This window comes from Coregonus clupeaformis, unplaced genomic scaffold, assembly GCF_020615455.1.
Source record: "Coregonus clupeaformis isolate EN_2021a unplaced genomic scaffold, ASM2061545v1 scaf1579, whole genome shotgun sequence".
NCBI lineage: Eukaryota > Metazoa > Chordata > Actinopteri > Salmoniformes > Salmonidae > Coregonus > Coregonus clupeaformis.
This window is the reverse complement of record NW_025535033.1, coordinates 104,489-123,230: the sequence shown is the minus strand read 5'-3', so window position 1 is coordinate 123,230 and position 18,742 is coordinate 104,489. Positions and strand designations below refer to the sequence as shown.

The following is an 18,742-nucleotide window of genomic DNA, read 5'->3' as shown; positions in this document are numbered from 1 at the left end:
GGCCTCTCTCATCTTTTTAAGTGGGAGAACTTGCACAATTGGTGGCTGACTAAATACTTTTTTCCCCCACTGTATATAGTTATAGAGTCTCAAAGTGAATATGTAATTATATATATATAGTTATAGTCTCAAAGTGAATATGTAATTATATATATATATATATCTAGTTATAGATATTATTTCTCCATATCTCTGTCCTCTCCTGCATGTGCTGCTTTCTCCATCTCCCTGGCCTGTTCATTTCCTTTTATACAAATGAACCAAAGATGACATTCCCTAGCTGGGTGATGTAGTGACTCGCCCACTGAGCTACATGGTAGACAGCAGCATCTGAAGTTCTCTCCCACTCTCTCTCCCACCGTGACCACCACGTTAACAGACAACTTCACTGTGACCTAGTAAACCAAGGCTGAAACATGGAACATTAGACCCTCACTTGTTGGTCACATGAGACGTTTAGGGAATCTTCAACCTGTCTGTCTTGATTCTATACACACGGATACTGTCTGACCTGACCATCTCTCTCTCTGTTACAGTATTCTACCACGATACTGTCTGACCTGACCATCTCTCTCTCTGTTACAGTATTCTACTACACGATACTGTCTGACCTGACCATCTCTCTCTCTGTTACAGTATTTCAACAATGAGAAGTATGAAGCAGAGAAGTATGATGGTTATCTGAAGACCTACGAGTCCTCCTCCCTGAAGACCACCTCTACCCTGGCCATGCTCAACTTTGGACAGAGTGTCATCTTTAGTGTGGGCCTCACTGGTATCATGGTGCTAGCTAGCAAGGGCATCATGGCAGGTCAGTCTAACCCTAACTAACCCTAACCCCTACACCCTAACTAACCCTAACTAAAGTTGATGGCTACAACCCCAACCCTACCAAGGGCATCATGGCAGGTCAGTCTAACCCTACCAAGGGCATCATGACAGGTCAGTCTAACCCTACCAAGGGCATCATGGCAGGTCAGTCTAACCCTACCAAGGGCATCATGGCAGGTCAGTCTAACCCTACCAAGGGCATCATGACAGGTCAGTCTAATCCTACCAAGGGCATCATGACAGGTCAGTCTAATCCTAATCCTACCAAGGGCATCATGACAGGTCAGTCTAATCCTACCAAGGGCATCATGGCAGGTCAGTCTAACCCCTACCAAGGGCATCATGACAGGTCAGTCTAATCACCAAGGGCATCATGACAGGTCAGTCTAATCCTAACCCCTACCAAGGGCATCACTGACAGGTCAGTCTAATCCTACAAGGGCATCATGACAGGTCAGTCTAATCCTACCAAGGGCATCATGACAGGTCAGTCTAACCCTACCAAGGGCATCACGACAGGTCAGTCTAATCCTACCAAGGGCATCATGACAGGTCAGTCTAATCCTACCAAGGGCATCATGACAGGTCAGTCTAATCCTACCAAGGGCATCATGACAGGTCAGTCTAATCCTACCAAGGGCATCATGACAGGTCAGTCTAATCCTACCAAGGGCATCATGGCAGGTCAGTCTAATCCCTGCTCAAGGGCATCACGACAGGTCAGTCTAATCCTACCAAGGGCATCATGACAGGTCAGTCTAATCCCTACCAAGGGCATCATGGCAGGTCAGTCTAACCCTACCAAGGGCATCATGGCAGGTCAGTCTAATCCTACCAAGGGCATCATGACAGGTCAGTCTAATCCTACCAAGGGCATCATGGCAGGTCAGTCTAACCCTACCAAGGGCATCATGACAGGTCAATCTAACCTTACCAAGGGCATCATGACAGGTCAGTCTAATCCTACCAAGGGCATCATGACAGGTCAGTCTAATCCTACCAAGGGCATCAAGACAGGTCAGTCTAATCCTACCAAGGGCATCAAGACAGGTCAGTCTAATCCTACCAAGGGCATCATGACAGGTCAGTCTAATCCTACCAAGGACATCATGACAGGTCAGTCTAACCCTAATCCTACCAAGGGCATCATGACAGGTCAGTCTAATCCTACCAAGGGCATCATGACAGGTCAGTCTAATCCTACCAAGGACATCATGACAGGTCAGTCTAACCTTAATCCTACCAAGGGCATCGCGACAGGTCAGTCTAATCCTACCAAGGGCATCATGACAGGTCAGTCTAATCCTACCAAGGGCATCATGACAGGTCAGTCTAATCCTACCAAGGGCATCATGACAGGTCAGTCTAACCCTAACCCTACCAAGGGCATCATGACAGGTCAGTCTAATCCTACCAAGGGCATCATGACAGGTCAGTCTAACCCTAACCCTACCAAGGGCATCATGACAGGTCAGTCTAATCCTACCAAGGGCATCATGACAGGTCAGTCTAATCCTACCAAGGGCATCATGACAGGTCAGTCTAACCCTAATCCTACCAAGGGCATCATGACAGGTCAGTCTAACCCTACCAAGGGCATCATGACAGGTCAGTCTAATCCTACCAAGGGCATCATGACAGGTCAGTCTAATCCTACCAAGGGCATCATGACAGGTCAGTCTAATCCTACCAAGGGCATCATGACAGGTCAGTCTAACCCTACCAAGGGCATCATGACAGGTCAGTCTAACCCTACCAAGGGCATCATGACAGGTCAGTCTAATCCTACCAAGGGCATCATGACAGGTCAGTCTAATCCTACCAAGGGCATCATGGCAGGTCAGTCTAACCCTAACCCTACCAAGGGCATCATGACAGGTCAGTCTAACCCTACCAAGGGCATCATGACAGGTCAGTCTAACCCTAATCCTACCAAGGGCATCATGACAGGTCAGTCTAACCTACCAAGGGCATCAGTGACAGGTCAGTCTAACCCTAATCCTACCAAGGGCATCTGCGACAGGTCAGTCTAACCCTAACCCTACCAAGGGCATCATGACAGGTCAGTCTAACCCTACCAAGGGCATCACGACAGGTCAGTCTAACCCTAATCCTACCAAGGGCATCATGACAGGTCAGTCTAACGCGTAACCCTACCAAGGGCATCATGACAGGTCAGTCTAACCCTACCAAGGGCATCATGACAGGTCAGTCTAACCCCTAATCCTACCAAGGGCATCATGGCAGGTCAGTCTAACCCTAATCCTACCAAGGGCATCATGACAGGTCGGTCTCAACCCTACCAAGGGCATCATGACAGGTCAGTCTAATCCTACCAAGGGCATCATGGCAGGTCAGTCTAACCCTAATCCTACCAAGGGCATCATGACAGGTCGGTCTAACCCTACCAAGGGCATCATGACAGGTCAGTCTAATCCTACCAAGGGCATCATGACAGGTCAGTCTAACCCTACCAAGGGCATCATGACAGGTCAGTCTAACCCTACCAAGGGCATCATGACAGGTCAGTCTAATCCTACCAACGGCATCATGACAGGTCAGTCTAACCCTACCAAGGGCATCATGACAGGTCAGTCTAATCCTACCAAGGGCATCATGACAGGTCAGTCTAATCCTACCAAGGGCATCATGACAGGTCAGTCTAACCCTACCAAGGGCATCATGGCAGGTCAGTCTAACCCTACCAAGGGCATCATGACAGGTCAGTCTAATCCTACCAAGGACATCATGACAGGTCAGTCTAATCCTACCAAGGGCATCATGACAGGTCAGTCTAACCCTACCAAGGGCATCAAGGGCATCATGACAGGTCAGTCTAATCCTACCAAGGGCATCATGACAGGTCAGTCTAACCCTACCAAGGGCATCATGACAGGTCAGTCTAACCCTACCAAGGGCATCATGACAGGTCAGTCTAATCCTACCAAGGGCATCATGGCAGGTCAGTCTAATCCTACCAAGGGCATCATGACAGGTCAGTCCTAACCCTACCAAGGGCATCACGACAGGTCAGTCTAACCCTACCAAGGGCATCATGACAGGTCAGTCTAACCCTACCAAGGGCATCATGACAGGTCAGTCTAATCCTACCAAGGGCATCATGACAGGTCAGTCTAATCCTACCAAGGGCATCAAGACAGGTCAGTCTAATCCTAACCCTACCAAGGGCATCATGACAGGTCAGTCTAACCCTACCAAGGGCATCATGACAGGTCAGTCTAACCCTAACCCTACCAAGGGCATCATGACAGGTCAGTCTAATCCTACCAAGGGCATCATGACAGGTCAGTCTAACCCTACCAAGGGCATCATGACAGGTCAGTCTAACCCTACCAAGGGCATCATGTCAGGTCAGTCTAACCCTAATCCTACCAAGGGCATCATGACAGGTCAGTCTAACCCTACCAAGGGCATCAAGACATGTCAGTCTAATCCTACCAAGGGCATCATGACAGGTCAGTCTAACCCTACCAAGGGCATCAAGACAGGTCAGTCTAACCCTACCAAGGGCATCAAGACAGGTCAGTCTAATCCTACCAAGGGCATCATGACAGGTCAGTCTAATCCTACCAAGGGCATCATGACAGGTCGGTCTAACCCTACCAAAGGCATCATGACAGGTCAGTCTAACCCTACCAAGGGCATCATGACAGGTCAGTCTAACCCTACCAAGGGCATCATGACAGGTCAGTCTAACCCTAATCCTACCAAGGGCATCATGACAGGTCAGTCTAACCCTACCAAGGGCATCATGACAGGTCAGTCTAACCCTAATCCTACCAAGGGCATCATGACAGGTCAGTCTAATCCACCAAGGGCATCATGACAGGTCAGTCTAACCCTACCAAGGGCATCATGACAGGTCAGTCTAATCCTACCAAGGGCATCGCGACAGGTCAGTCTAACCCTAATCCTACCAAGGGCATCATGACAGGTCAGTCTAACCCTAATCCTACCAAGGGCATCATGACAGGTCAGTCTAATCCTACCAAGGGCATCATGACAGGTCAGTCTAATCGTACCAAGGGCATCATGACAGGTCAGTCTAACCCTACCAAAGGCATCATGACAGGTCAGTCTAACCCTAATCCTACCAAGGGCATCATGACAGGTCAGTCTAACCCTACCAAAGGCATCATGACAGGTCAGTCTAATCCTACCAAGGGCATCATGACAGGTCAGTCTAACCCCAACCCTACCAAGGGCATCATGACAGGTCAGTCTAATCCTACCAAGGGCATCATGACAGGTCAGTCTAACCCTAATCCTACCAAGGGCATCATGACAGGTCAGTCTAACCCTAATCCTACCAAGGGCATCATGACAGGTCAGTCTAACCCTACCAAGGGCATCATGACAGGTCAGTCTAATCCTACCAAGGGCATCATGACAGGTCAGTCTAACCCTACCAAGGGTATCATGACAGGTCAGTCTAACCCTACCAAGGGCATCATGACAGGTCAGTCTAATCCTACCAAGGGCATCATGACAGGTCAGTCTAATCCTACCAAGGGCATCATGACAGGTCAGTCTAATCCTACCAAGGGCATCATGACAGGTCAGTCTAACCCTAATCCTACCAAGGGCATCATGACAGGTCAGTCTAACCCCAATCCTACCAAGGGCATCATGACAGGTCAGTCTAACCCTACCAAGGACATCATGACAGGTCAGTCTAACCCTAATCCTACCAAGGGCATCATGACAGGTCAGTCTAACCCTACCAAGGGCATCATGGCAGGTCAGTCTAACCCTACCAAGGGCATCATGACAGGTCAGTCTAATCCTACCAAGGGCATCGTGACAGGTCAGTCTAACCCTACCAAGGGCATCATGACAGGTCAGTCTAATCCCTACCAAGGGCATCATGACAGGTCAGTCTAATCCTACCAAGGGCATCATGACAGGTCAGTCTAACCCTACCAAGGGCATCATGACAGGTCAGTCTAACCCTACCAAGGGCATCATGACAGGTCAGTCTAATCCTAACCCTACCAAGGGCATCATGACAGGTCAGTCTAACCCTACCAAGGGCATCATGACAGGTCAGTCTAATCCTACCAAAGGCATCATGACAGGTCAGTCTAACCCTAATCCTACCAAGGGCATCATGACAGGTCAGTCTAACCCTAATCCTACCAAGGGCATCATGACAGGTCAGTCTAATCCTACCAAGGGCATCATGACAGGTCAGTCTAATCCTACCAAGGGCATCATGACAGGTCAGTCTAACCCTAATCCTACCAAGGGCATCATGACAGGTCAGTCTAACCCTAATCCTACCAAAGGCATCATGACAGGTCAGTCTAACCCTAATCCTACCAAGGGCATCATGACAGGTCAGTCTAACCCTAATCCTACCAAGGGCATCATGACAGGTCAGTCTAACCCTAATCCTACCAAGGGCATCATGACAGGTCAGTCTAATCCCAACCCTACCAAGGGCATCATGACAGGTCAGTCTAACCCTACCAAGGGCATCATGACAGGTCAGTCTAACCCTACCAAGGGCATCATGGCAGGTCAGTCTAACCCTACCAAGGGCATCATGACAGGTCAGTCTAATCCTACCAAGGGCATCATGACAGGTCAGTCTAACCCCAACCCTACCAAGGGCATCATGGCAGGTCAGTCTAATCCTACCAAGGGCATCATGACAGGTCAGTCTAACCCTAATCCTACCAAGGGCATCATGACAGGTCAGTCTAACCCTAATCCTACCAAGGGCATCATGACAGGTCAGTCAACCCTAATCCTACCAAGGGCATCATGACAGGTCAGTCCAACCCTAATCCTACCAAGGGCATCATGACAGGTCAGTCTAATCCCAACCCTACCAAGGGCATCATGACAGGTCAGTCTAACCCTACCAAGGGCATCATGACAGGTCAGTCTAACCCTACCAAAGGCATCATGACAGGTCAGTCTAATCCTACCAAGGGCATCATGACAGGTCAGTCTAACCCTACCAAAGGCATCATGACAGGTCAGTCTAATCCTACCAAGGGCATCATGACAGGTCAGTCTAACCCCAACCCTACCAAGGGCATCATGACAGGTCAGTCTAATCCTACCAAGGGCATCATGACAGGTCAGTCTAACCCTACCAAGGGCATCATGACAGGTCAGTCTAACCCTAATCCTACCAAGGGCATCATGACAGGTCAGTCTAACCCTAATCCTACCAAGGGCATCATGACAGGTCAGTCTAACCCTACCAAGGGCATCATGACAGGTCAGTCTAATCCTACCAAGGGCATCATGACAGGTCAGTCTAATCCTACCAAGGGCATCATGACAGGTCAGTCTAACCCTAATCCTACCAAGGGCATCATGACAGGTCAGTCTAACCCCAATCCTACCAAGGGCATCATGACAGGTCAGTCTAACCCTACCAAGGACATCATGACAGGTCAGTCTAACCCTAATCCTACCAAGGGCATCATGACAGGTCAGTCTAACCCTACCAAGGGCATCATGGCAGGTCAGTCTAACCCTACCAAGGGCATCATGACAGGTCAGTCTAATCCTACCAAGGGCATCATGACAGGTCAGTCTAACCCTACCAAGGGCATCATGACAGGTCAGTCTAATCCTACCAAGGGCATCATGACAGGTCAGTCTAATCCTACCAAGGGCATCATGACAGGTCAGTCTAACCCTACCAAGGGCATCATGACAGGTCAATCTAACCCTACCAAGGGCATCATGACAGGTCAGTCTAACCCTACCAAGGGCATCATGACAGGTCAGTCTAATCCTAACCCTACCAAGGGCATCATGACAGGTCAGTCTAACCCTACCAAGGGCATCATGACAGGTCAGTCTAATCCTACCAAAGGCATCATGACAGGTCAGTCTAACCCCTAATCCTACCAAGGGCATCATGACAGGTCAGTCTAACCCTAATCCTACCAAGGGCATCATGACAGGTCAGTCTAATCCTACCAAGGGCATCATGACAGGTCAGTCTAATCCTACCAAGGGCATCATGACAGGTCAGTCTAACCCTAATCCTACCAAGGGCATCATGACAGGTCAGTCTAACCTAATCCTACCAAAGGCATCATGACAGGTCAGTCTAACCCTAATCCTACCAAGGGCATCATGACAGGTCAGTCTAACCTAATCTACCAAGGGCATCATGACAGGTCAGTCTAACCCTAATCCTACCAAGGGCATCATGACAGGTCAGTCTAATCCCAATCCTACCAAGGGCATCATGACAGGTCAGTCTAACCCTACCAAGGGCATCATGACAGGTCAGTCTAACCCTACCAAGGGCATCATGGCAGGTCAGTCTAACCCTACCAAGGGCATCATGACAGGTCAGTCTAATCCTACCAAGGGCATCATGACAGGTCAGTCTAACCCCAACCCTACCAAGGGCATCATGGCAGGTCAGTCTAATCCTACCAAGGGCATCATGACAGGTCAGTCTAACCCTAATCCTACCAAGGGCATCATGACAGGTCAGTCTAACCCTAATCCTACCAAAGGCATCATGACAGGTCAGTCTAACCCTAATCCTACCAAGGGCATCATGACAGGTCAGTCTAACCCTAATCCTACCAAGGGCATCATGACAGGTCAGTCTAACCCTAATCCTACCAAGGGCATCATGACAGGTCAGTCTAATCCCAACCCTACCAAGGGCATCATGACAGGTCAGTCTAACCCTACCAAGGGCATCATGACAGGTCAGTCTAACCCTACCAAGGGCATCATGGCAGGTCAGTCTAACCCTACCAAGGGCATCATGACAGGTCAGTCTAATCCTACCAAGGGCATCATGACAGGTCAGTCTAACCCTACCAAGGGCATCATGACAGGTCAGTCTAATCCTACCAAGGGCATCATGACAGGTCAGTCTAATCCTACCAAGGGCATCATGACAGGTCAGTCTAATCCTACCAAGGGCATCATGACAGGTCAGTCTAACCCTAATCCTACCAAGGGCATCATGGCAGGTCAGTCTAACCCTAACCCTACCAAGGGCATCATGGCAGGTCAGTCTAATCCTACCAAGGGCATCATGACAGGTCAGTCTAACCCTACCAAGGGCATCATGACAGGTCAGTCTAATCCTACCAAGGGCATCATGACAGGTCAGTCTAACCCTACCAAGGGCATCATGACAGGTCAGTCTAATCCTACCAAGGGCATCATGACAGGTCAGTCTAATCCTACCAAGGGCATCATGACAGGTCAGTCTAATCCTACCAAGGGCATCATGACAGGTCAGTCTAATCCTACCAAGGGCATCATGACAGGTCAGTCTAATCCTACCAAGGGCATCATGACAGGTCAGTCTAACCCTACCAAGGGCATCATGACAGGTCAGTCTAATCCTACCAAGGGCATCATGACAGGTCAGTCTAATCCTACCAAGGGCATCATGACAGGTCAGTCTAATCCTACCAAGGGCATCATGACAGGTCAGTCTAATCCTACCAAGGGCATCATGACAGGTCAGTCTAACCCCAACCCTACCAAGGGCATCATGACAGGTCAGTCTAATCCTACCAAGGGCATCATGACAGGTCAGTCTAACCCTAACCCTACCAAGGGCATCATGACAGGTCAGTCTAACCCTACCAAGGGCATCATGACAGGTCAGTCTAATCCTACCAAGGGCATCATGACAGGTCAGTCTAACCCTACCAAGGGCATCATGACAGGTCAGTCTAATCCTACCAAGGACATCATGACAGGTCAGTCTAACCCTAATCCTACCAAGGGCATCATGACAGGTCAGTCTAATCCTACCAAGGGCATCATGACAGGTCAGTCTAATCCTACCAAGGACATCATGACAGGTCAGTCTAACCCTACCAAGGGCATCATGACAGGTCAGTCTAATCCTACCAAGGGCATCATGACAGGTCAGTCTAATCCTACCAAGGGCATCATGACAGGTCAGTCTAATCCTACCAAGGACATCATGACAGGTCAGTCTAATCCTAACCCTACCAAGGGCATCATGACAGGTCAGTCTAACCCTACCAAGGGCATCATGACAGGTCAGTCTAATCCTACCAAGGGCATCATGACAGGTCAGTCTAATCCTACCAAGGGCATCATGACAGGTCAGTCTAACCCTAATCCTACCAAGGGCATCATGACAGGTCAGTCTAATCCTACCAAGGGCATCATGACAGGTCAGTCTAACCCCAATCCTACCAAGGGCATCATGACAGGTCAGTCTAATCCTACCAAGGGCATCATGACAGGTCAGTCTAACCCTAATCCTACCAAGGGCATCATGACAGGTCAGTCTAACCCTAATCCTACCAAGGGCATCATGACAGGTCAGTCTAACCCTACCAAGGGCATCATGACAGGTCAGTCTAACCCCAATCCTACCAAGGGCATCATGGCAGGTCAGTCTAATCCTACCAAGGGCATCATGACAGGTCAGTATAATCCTACCAAGGGCATCATGACAGGTCAGTCTAACCCTACCAAGGGCATCATGACAGGTCAGTCTAACCCTACCAAGGGCATCATGACAGGTGAGGAGAGGGTCTAGAAATAGAATGATAGAGAACCATTTAATCTGTGCTGTGATTGGTTTGAGTTCCTTGAAGTACCTGTGGAAGTTTGACAGTGTGTTGTTGATGTTGTTGACAGGCTCTATGACCGTAGGAGACCTGGTGATGGTGAACGGTCTGCTGTTCCAGCTCTCTCTGCCTCTTAACTTCCTGGGCACCGTGTACAGAGAGACACGTCAGGCCCTGATCGACATGAATACACTCTTCACACTGCTCAGTGTTGACACCAAGATCAAGGTAACACACACTAATTGCACCCTATTCCCTATGTAGTGCACTTCTTTTGGCTCAGAGCCCACCTTGTGCTGGTCTAGAGCTAAGATATCTATCTAGAACACCAATTACTGACTAGCTGCACTCAGTATTCCTAAGGGTTAGGTTCTATACTTCTAGTCCAGTTCCTCTCCTGTCTCTCCTCTGTCTATATGAGAAGGAGCTGGCCCCTGCCCTCCTTGTGACCCCCTCCAGGAGGGTTAGAGGTTAGGGGTCAGGGGTTAGTATATAGTAACTAGTCTATCCTAACTCTGACTCTCTACTCTAGGAGAGAGAGCTGGCCCCTCCTCTCTCTGTGACCCCTCAAGAAGCCACCATCAGGTTTGAGGATGTCTACTTTGAGTACCTGGAAGGACAGAAGGTTCTAGAGGGGGTCTCCTTCCAGGTGCCGGCTGGGAAGAAGGTGGCCATCGTGGGAGGGAGCGGATCAGGGTAGGTACTCGTTTAGAAAGGCCTTGACCTGTCGGAAATGGTAATATTAAGTGCACTGGTCAACAGTAGGGTTGGAAAATTCTGGTAGCTTTCTCAAAGTTTCCTCATCCTGGTCTGGACGGTGTCTGATTGGCCACGTCTACATACATACTCACAGTATTCCAGATAGTAGCTCATATCCTGCTTAAGGTCTAATTCGGGATCAGCTGTTTACAGTGAGAGGAAAAAAGTATTTGATCCCCTGTTCTTACCCCCCCAAAGTAATAATGGTTCGGGCGGTGCAGTTGCCGTACCAGGCGGTGATGCAGCCCGATGTACTGAGAACCCAGCTGGCTGTATGGACGTGGACAGTATATCCGGAGAGAGCCATGATTCCGTGAAACAGAGTATGTTACAGTCCCTGATGTCTCTCTGGAAGGAGATCCTCGCCCTGAGCTCGTCTACTTTATTATCCAGGGACTGAACATTAGCGGGTAATATACTCGGAAGCGATGGATGGTGTGCACGCCTCCTGAGTCGGACTAGAAGTCCACTCCGATAACCTCTTCTCCACCGGCGGCGTCTTGGAGCAGCCTCTGGAATAAGTTCAGTTGCCTTGGGGTGGGTAAGAACAAAGGATCCGATTCCGGAAAGTCGTATTTCTGGTCGGAATGCCGGTGCGTTACCGCCGCTCTGATATCCAAAAGTTATTTCCAGCTGTTCTGGGCTGATAATGTTAGAAATAACACAAAAAAAAAACGAAATACCGCAAAGTTGCGTAGGAGCTAGAAGCAGAGCTGCCATGTCTGTCACCGACATTGGTTCCACATTCAGGAAGAGCACCATAGGAATTATAGTTCTGTGTTTCAGGAAGAGCACCATAGTAATAATGGTTCTGTGTTTCAGGAAGAGCACCATAGTAATAATGGTTCTGTGTTTCAGGAAGAGCACCATAGGAATTATGGTTCTGTGTTTCAGGAAGAGCACCATAGTAATAATGGTTCTGTGTTTCAGGAAGAGCACCATAGTAATAATGGTTCTGTGTTTCAGGAAGAGCACCATAGGAATTATGGTTCTGTGTTTCAGGAAGAGCACCATAGTAATAATGGTTCTGTGTTTCAGGAAGAGCACCATAGTAATAATGGTTCTGTGTTTCAGGAAGAGCACCATAGTAATAATGGTTCTGTGTTTCAGGAAGAGCACCATAGTGCGCATGTTGTTCCGGTTTTACGAGCCCCAGAAGGGAAACATCTACATCGCTGGACAGAACATCAGAGACGTTGGACTGGACAGTCTGCGACAGGCCGTAGGGGTGGTACCACAGGTAAAACTAACTTTATTTGATAAACTTTGATTTGATTGAACTTATTGATCCTGCGTTAAGTTGGGGGCACTGTGGAAGCGTATAGAAACTACAGGTTCTTTCCTTCAGACGTTGAAAGAACAGTTTGTTTCTTTGTTCAGTGTGTTTCTACACTTTATTTTGTTCTCCTGATGTTTCCTCTCCTCAAGTTGAACTGAAGGTCAATCTCTCCCCCCCTCCCCCCTACCCAGGATGCAGTGCTCTTCCACAACACCATCTTCTACAACCTTCAGTACGGGAACATCAACGCCACGCCAGAGGAAGTGTACCAGGTGGCACGGCTGGCAGGGATACACGACGCCATCCTCAGGATGCCACACGGATACGACACTCAGGTCGGCGAGAGGGGACTCAAACTGTCAGGTAGGGGTCGGGGAGAGGGGACTCAAACTGTCAGGTAGGGGTCGGGGAGAGGGGACTCAAACTGTCAGGTAGGGGTCGGGAGAGGGGACTCAAACTGTCAGGTAGGGGTCGGGAGAGGGGACTCAAACTGTCAGGTAGGGGTCGGGGAGAGGGGACTCAAACTGTCAGGTAGGGGTCGGGGAGAGGGGACTCAAACTGTCAGGGAGGGGTCGGGTAGAGGGGACTCAAACTGTCAGGTAGGGGTCGGGGAGAGGGGACTCAAACTGTCAGGGAGGGGTCGGGTAGAGGGGACTCAAACTGTCAGGTAGGGGTCGGGGAGAGGGGACTCAAACTGTCAGGTAGGGGTCGGGGAGAGGGGACTCAAACTGTCAGGTAGGGGACGGGGAGAGGGGACTCAAACTGTCAGGTAGGGACGGGGAGAGGGGACTCAAACTGTCAGGTAGGGGGTCGGGGAGAGGGGACTCAAACTGTCAGGTAGGGGTCGGGGAGAGGGGACTCAAACTGTCAGGTAGGGGTCGGGAGAGGGGGACTCAAACTGTCAGGTAGGGGGTCGGGGAGAGGGGACTCAAACTGTCAGGTAGGGGGTCGGGGAGAGGGGACTCAAACTGTCAGGTAGGGGTCGAGGAGAGGGGAATCAAACTGTCAGGTAGGGGTCGGGGGAGAGGGGACTCAAACTGTCAGGGAGGGTCGGGGAGAGGGGACTCAAACTGTCAGGTAGGGGACGGGAGAGGGGACTCAAACTGTCAGGTAGGGGTCGGGGAGAGGGGACTCAAACTGTCAGGTAGGGGAGAGGGGACTCAAACTGTCAGGTAGGGGTCGGGGAGAGGGGACTCAAACTGTCAGGTAGGGACGGGGAGAGGGTACTCAAACTGTCAGGTAGGGGAGAGGGGGCTCAAACTGTCAGGTAGGGGTCGGGGGAGAGGGGACTCAAACTGTCAGGTAGGGGACGGGGAGAGGGGACTCAAACTGTCAGGTAGGGGTCGGGGAGAGGGGACTCAAACTGTCAGGTAGGGGAGAGGGGACTCAAACTGTCAGGTAGGGGTCGGGGAGAGGGGACTCAAACTGTCAGGTAGGGGAGAGGGGACTCAAACTGTCAGGTAGGGGTCGGGGAGAGGGGACTCAAACTGTCAGGTAGGGGTCGGGGAGAGGGTACTCAAACTGTCAGGTAGGGGTCGGGGGAGAGGGGACTCAAACTGTCAGGTAGGGGTCGGGAGAGGGGACTCAAACTGTCAGGTAGGGGTCGGGGAGAGGGGACTCAAACTGTCAGGTAGGGGAGAGGGGACTCAAACTGTCAGGTAGGGGGTCGGGAGAGGGGACTCAAACTGTCAGGTAGGGGAGAGGGGACTCAAACTGTCAGGTAGGGGTCGGGAGAGGGGACTCAAACTGTCAGGTAGGGGAGAGGGGACTCAAACTGTCAGGTAGGGGGTCGGGGAGAGGGGACTCAAACTGTCAGGTAGGGGAGAGGGGACTCAAACTGTCAGGTAGGGGACGGGGAGAGGGGACTCAAACTGTCAGGTAGGGGTCGGGGAGAGGGGACTCAAACTGTCAGGTAGGGGTCGGGGAGAGGGTACTCAAACTGTCAGGTAGGGGTCGGGGAGAGGGGACTCAAACTGTCAGGTAGGGGTCGGGGAGAGGGGACTCAAACTGTCAGGTAGGGGTCGGGGAGAGGGGACTCAAACTGTCAGGTAGGGGAGAGGGGACTCAAACTGTCAGGTAGGGGTCGGGGAGAGGGGACTCAAACTGTCAGGTAGGGGAGAGGGGACTCAAACTGTCAGGTAGGGGGTCGGGAGAGGGGACTCAAACTGTCAGGTAGGGGAGAGGGGAGAGGGGACTCAAACTGTCAGGTAGGGGTCGGGGAGAGGGGACTCAAACTGTCAGGTAGGGGTCAGGGAGAGGGGACTCAAACTGTCAGGTAGGGGTCGGGGAGAGGGGACTCAAACTGTCAGGTAGGGGAGAGGGGACTCAAACTGTCAGGTAGGGGAGAGGGGAGTCAAACTGTCAGGTAGGGGTCGGGGAGAGGGGACTCAAACTGTCAGGTAGGGGAGAGGGGAGAGGGGACTCAAACTGTCAGGTAGGGGTCGGGAGAGGGGACTCAAACTGTCAGGTAGGGGGTCGGGGAGAGGGGACTCAAACTGTCAGGTAGGGGTCGGGGAGAGGGGACTCAAACTGTCAGGTAGGGGTCGGGGAGAGGGGACTCAAACTGTCAGGTAGGGGTCGGGGAGAGGGGACTCAAACTAGAGGTAGAGGTCGGGTAGGGCTCTGTTGCCGGGTGTGTCAAGACTGCATTATGTACTTCCTGTTCTGTCTCTGTTGCCTTGTCAAGACTGCATTATGTACTTCCTGTTCTGTCTCTGTTGCCGGGTGTGTCAAGACTGCATTATGTACTTCCTGTTCTGTCTCTGTTGCCTTGTCAAGACTGCATTATGTACTTCCTGTTCTGTCTCTGTTGCCGGGTGTGTCAAGACTGCATTATGTACTTCCTGTTCTGTCTCTGTTGCCGGGTGTGTCAAGACTGCATTATGTACTTCCTGTTCTGTCTCTGTTGCCGGGTGTGTCAAGACTGCATTATGTACTTCCTGTTCTGTCTCTGTTGCCTTGTCAAGACTGCATTATGTACTTCCTGTTCTGTCTCTGTTGCCGGGTGTGTCAAGACTGCATTATGTACTTCCTGTTCTGTCTCTGTTGCCGGGTGTGTCAAGACTGCATTATGTACTTCCTGTTCTGTCTCTGTTGCCGGGTGTGTCAAGACTGCATGATGTACTTGGTGTGTTTCAGGTGGGGAGAAGCAGCGTGTGGCCATAGCCAGGGCCATACTGAAGAACCCTCCTATCCTGCTGTACGATGAAGCGACGTCCTCACTGGACTCGATCACTGAGGAGGTAACCCACACACTTCACAATCTCCTGTTGTCTCTTCTGCAGCTCAACTCAGTGTACCAACCAACCTGTCAGCTCAGTAGATGTTAGGGGACAGAAAGAGTAACTGTGCCCTGAACTTGGAGAGGATAGACCACGTCATATTATACCTGTCGATTTTTATTGCTTTCTTATTGTGAAGCTTTTTATATGGGCATATGTAAATATCATCAGGAGCACACCGGGGTGGGAAGGAGGGGTGATGATGACAGGAGATATTGCTGGTTGCTGCTGTGTTGACTTAGTTGTCTTAAAGTTATGTCATTTCCCAGAGAAACCGGCTTCATTATATATGCTGCCTGTCATATTGGCATTCGTGTGCGGCTAGAACATTCTAGAACTATTTCTAATACTTCATGTTCCTGTGTTGTTTCTCTAGAACATTCTAGAACTATTTATAATAGATTCAGCAAATAGGTCAATCGAACTCGACCAAAACAATAGAATTGCCATGGAAACGCGTGAATAGAATTGCCATGGAAACTCGTAAATAGAATTGCCATGGAAACACGTGGGGGAAAGATCCTGAGTCACCTCATTGCCCCTAAGCAAAATTAACCCTGCATTTAGATTATTGTTTATATATGTATTTCATACTATGTTGAGGTAAAAATTGGAGTGTAATGCTTGTATAGATGTCAACCATAACACATGTTCAGCGATTGTTACCAATCAACCGCATTACAGTTCAAAATGACTTTGACTACCACCAACGATTTCTGTATGCTAGCAATGCTAACCAGCTTATACGAATGGGAGTTAGCATTTAGCAGCCACTTCTTCTAAAACAGAAAAGGGACAACTTCTACATGTTATGCAGCGAAAACAGCCAGATATATGCAAATCGGACTTAAGTAAGCACATTGGGGGCCTGTTACAATACATAACTCATGACGGATTTGACGAGTATCCACTTTGTTAGATCAGATTTGTTGAATGTGCGCCAATCTGGTCAATGGAATGTTTGTGTTCCATTTACTCCTTAACCACATCTATACTTGATGTTCCTGTGTTGTTTCTATACAGCGTTCTATAACTATTTCTAATACTTGATGTTCCTGTGTTTTCTCTACAGTATTATAGAACTAAATTATTTATAATACTTGATGTGTTGTTCTGGAACATTCTAGAACTGTTTTTAATACTTGATGTTCCTCTGTTTCTCTACAACATTCTAGTACCATTTCAAATACTTCATGTTTCTGTGTTGTAGAGTGTTGTAGAACTATTTCTAATACTTCATGGTGATTCTGTGTACTTCTAGAACATTCTTAGTTCCATGAAGGGTCTGGTCCAGGACCGGACGTCCGTGTTCATCGCTCACAGACTGTCCACCATCGTAGACGCAGACGAGATCATCGTACTCAACAAGGTAAGAAGACCTTCTCATAGTGATTCTTCCAGGGAGGGAGGTTTTTTCCCCAACTTTTCCTGTTGAAAAGCAATATCCCAAGTATAAATACAGTAAATGACACACTAAAGGGTAAACAAATATATTTGGGAGCAAAATATATATATTTTTTTTATACAACTGCAAACTTCAAGGAGTAGTACTTTACTGAAAATATATAGTTGGGATATTTACATGTACATAATTGAGCAGATGCTGTTATTCAGAGCGACTTAGAAATTGGTGCATTGAACTTATGATAGCCAGTGGGACAAGCACTTTTTATTTGATTTTTTTTCTTGGGGGTGGTGGAAGAAGGATTACTTTATACTGGAGAGAGAGCGAAGAGAGAGAGAGAGAGAGAGAGAGCGAGAGCGAGAGAGAGAGAGAGAGAGAGAGAGAGAGAGAGAGAGAGAGAGAGAGAGAGAGAGAGAGAGAGAGAGAGAGAGAGAGAGAGAGAGAGAGAGAGAGAGAGAGAGAGAGAGAGAGAGAGAGAGAGAGAGAGAGAGAGAGAGAGAGAGAGAGAGAGAGAGAGAGAGAGAGAGAGATTCAATACTGCATTTTGTGTCAGTCATTTTTACATGGACTTTAGTGTGACTCAACTAGACTTTATAGTAGCATAATCCTCCTCCTCTCTCCCCCCGTCCTTCTCCCTCTGTCCCCCCTCTCCCCATCTGTCTTCTGTCCCCCCCCCCCCTGTCCTTCTCCCTCTCTCCTCTCCCCGTCCCCCCGTCCTTCTCCCTCTGTCTCCCCTCTCCCCTCCAGGGGAAGATAGCAGAGCGAGGTGACCACCACTCTCTGCTGGCTACTCCAGGATCTCTGTACGCTGACCTGTGGAACACTCAGAACAGTAAGATACTGAACAGTAGGAACAGCCCAGTGGAGCTGCAGCCAGAGAGACTCAGCCAGAAGGAGCAGGAGAGGAAGAAACTACAGGAGGAGATCATGAACAGTGTCAAGGGCTGTGGGAACTGCTCCTGTTGAGGAGCGACAAGGACAGGAGGCCACCTCCTCTTCCCCACCTGCTTCAATACTTAAAATAAATAAATATGCCATTTAGCAGACGCTTTTATCCAAAGCGACTTACAGTCATGCGTGCATACATTTTTTGTGTATGGGTGGTCCCGGGGATCGAACCTTGGCGTTACAAGCGCCGTGCTCTACCAGCTGAGCTACAGAGGACCACTACTCCTCCCTCCTTCCTTCACTCACTGACAGTCTGCACTCTCTCAGGGGAGGGTACACCTACACCTCTCTCCATCTCACCCCTGCCACGCCAAACCCTGTAACCCACCCCCGGATGGCTGCCCCTCCCCCCGAGAAGGCGATTGGTGGCCGAAGAGGAGACTGAGAAGGAAAGGCTGTCTGCCGTTGGCTGATGTCTACAGAGAGGCAGCGTTCATCTGCCAATCAGCTCAGCCCAAACCACGAACAAGACATCATGTTGTATATGACTAAGACCATGACTGAGTATTAACTTTACATTAACTTTAGAGCCTATTGGTCAGATCGGTGCCCATGTTGCATGATGTCATGTACAGTTTGGTAGAGTAATGGAATATGTATAATTATATAAAAGCACTGGAGAAAGAAGATGGGCTTTTTGTGTGAAAACCTGAAT

General features: G+C 49.5%; 1 protein-coding gene across 1 annotated transcript; it reads left to right on the top strand.

Moving 5' to 3' along the window:
- Window positions 1–635: 635 nt before the first annotated feature.
- On the top strand, window positions 636–18,212 carry LOC123487265 (iron-sulfur clusters transporter ABCB7, mitochondrial). Its single transcript, XM_045218435.1, has 8 exons — window positions 636–811; window positions 10,486–10,643; window positions 10,948–11,111; window positions 12,285–12,414; window positions 12,645–12,816; window positions 15,592–15,695; window positions 16,996–17,103; window positions 17,887–18,212. Exons 1-8 carry the CDS (start codon window positions 730–732, stop codon window positions 18,103–18,105), a joined length of 1,137 nt encoding a protein of 378 aa, XP_045074370.1. The 5' UTR covers window positions 636–729; the 3' UTR covers window positions 18,106–18,212.
- Window positions 18,213–18,742: the final 530 nt, after the last annotated feature.

Excerpts from the sequence above, each read along its gene's own strand:
- LOC123487265 (XM_045218435.1), top strand. The coding sequence starts at position 730 with ATGCTCAACTTTGGACAGAGTGTCATCTTTAGTGTGGGCCTCACTGGT. Across the intron at positions 11,112-12,284 it reads GTGGGAGGGAGCGGATCAGG|GAAGAGCACCATAGTGCGCA; the intron begins GTAGGTACTCGT and ends TCTGTGTTTCAG. Across the intron at positions 12,817-15,591 it reads GAGGGGACTCAAACTGTCAG|GTGGGGAGAAGCAGCGTGTG; the intron begins GTAGGGGTCGGG and ends GGTGTGTTTCAG.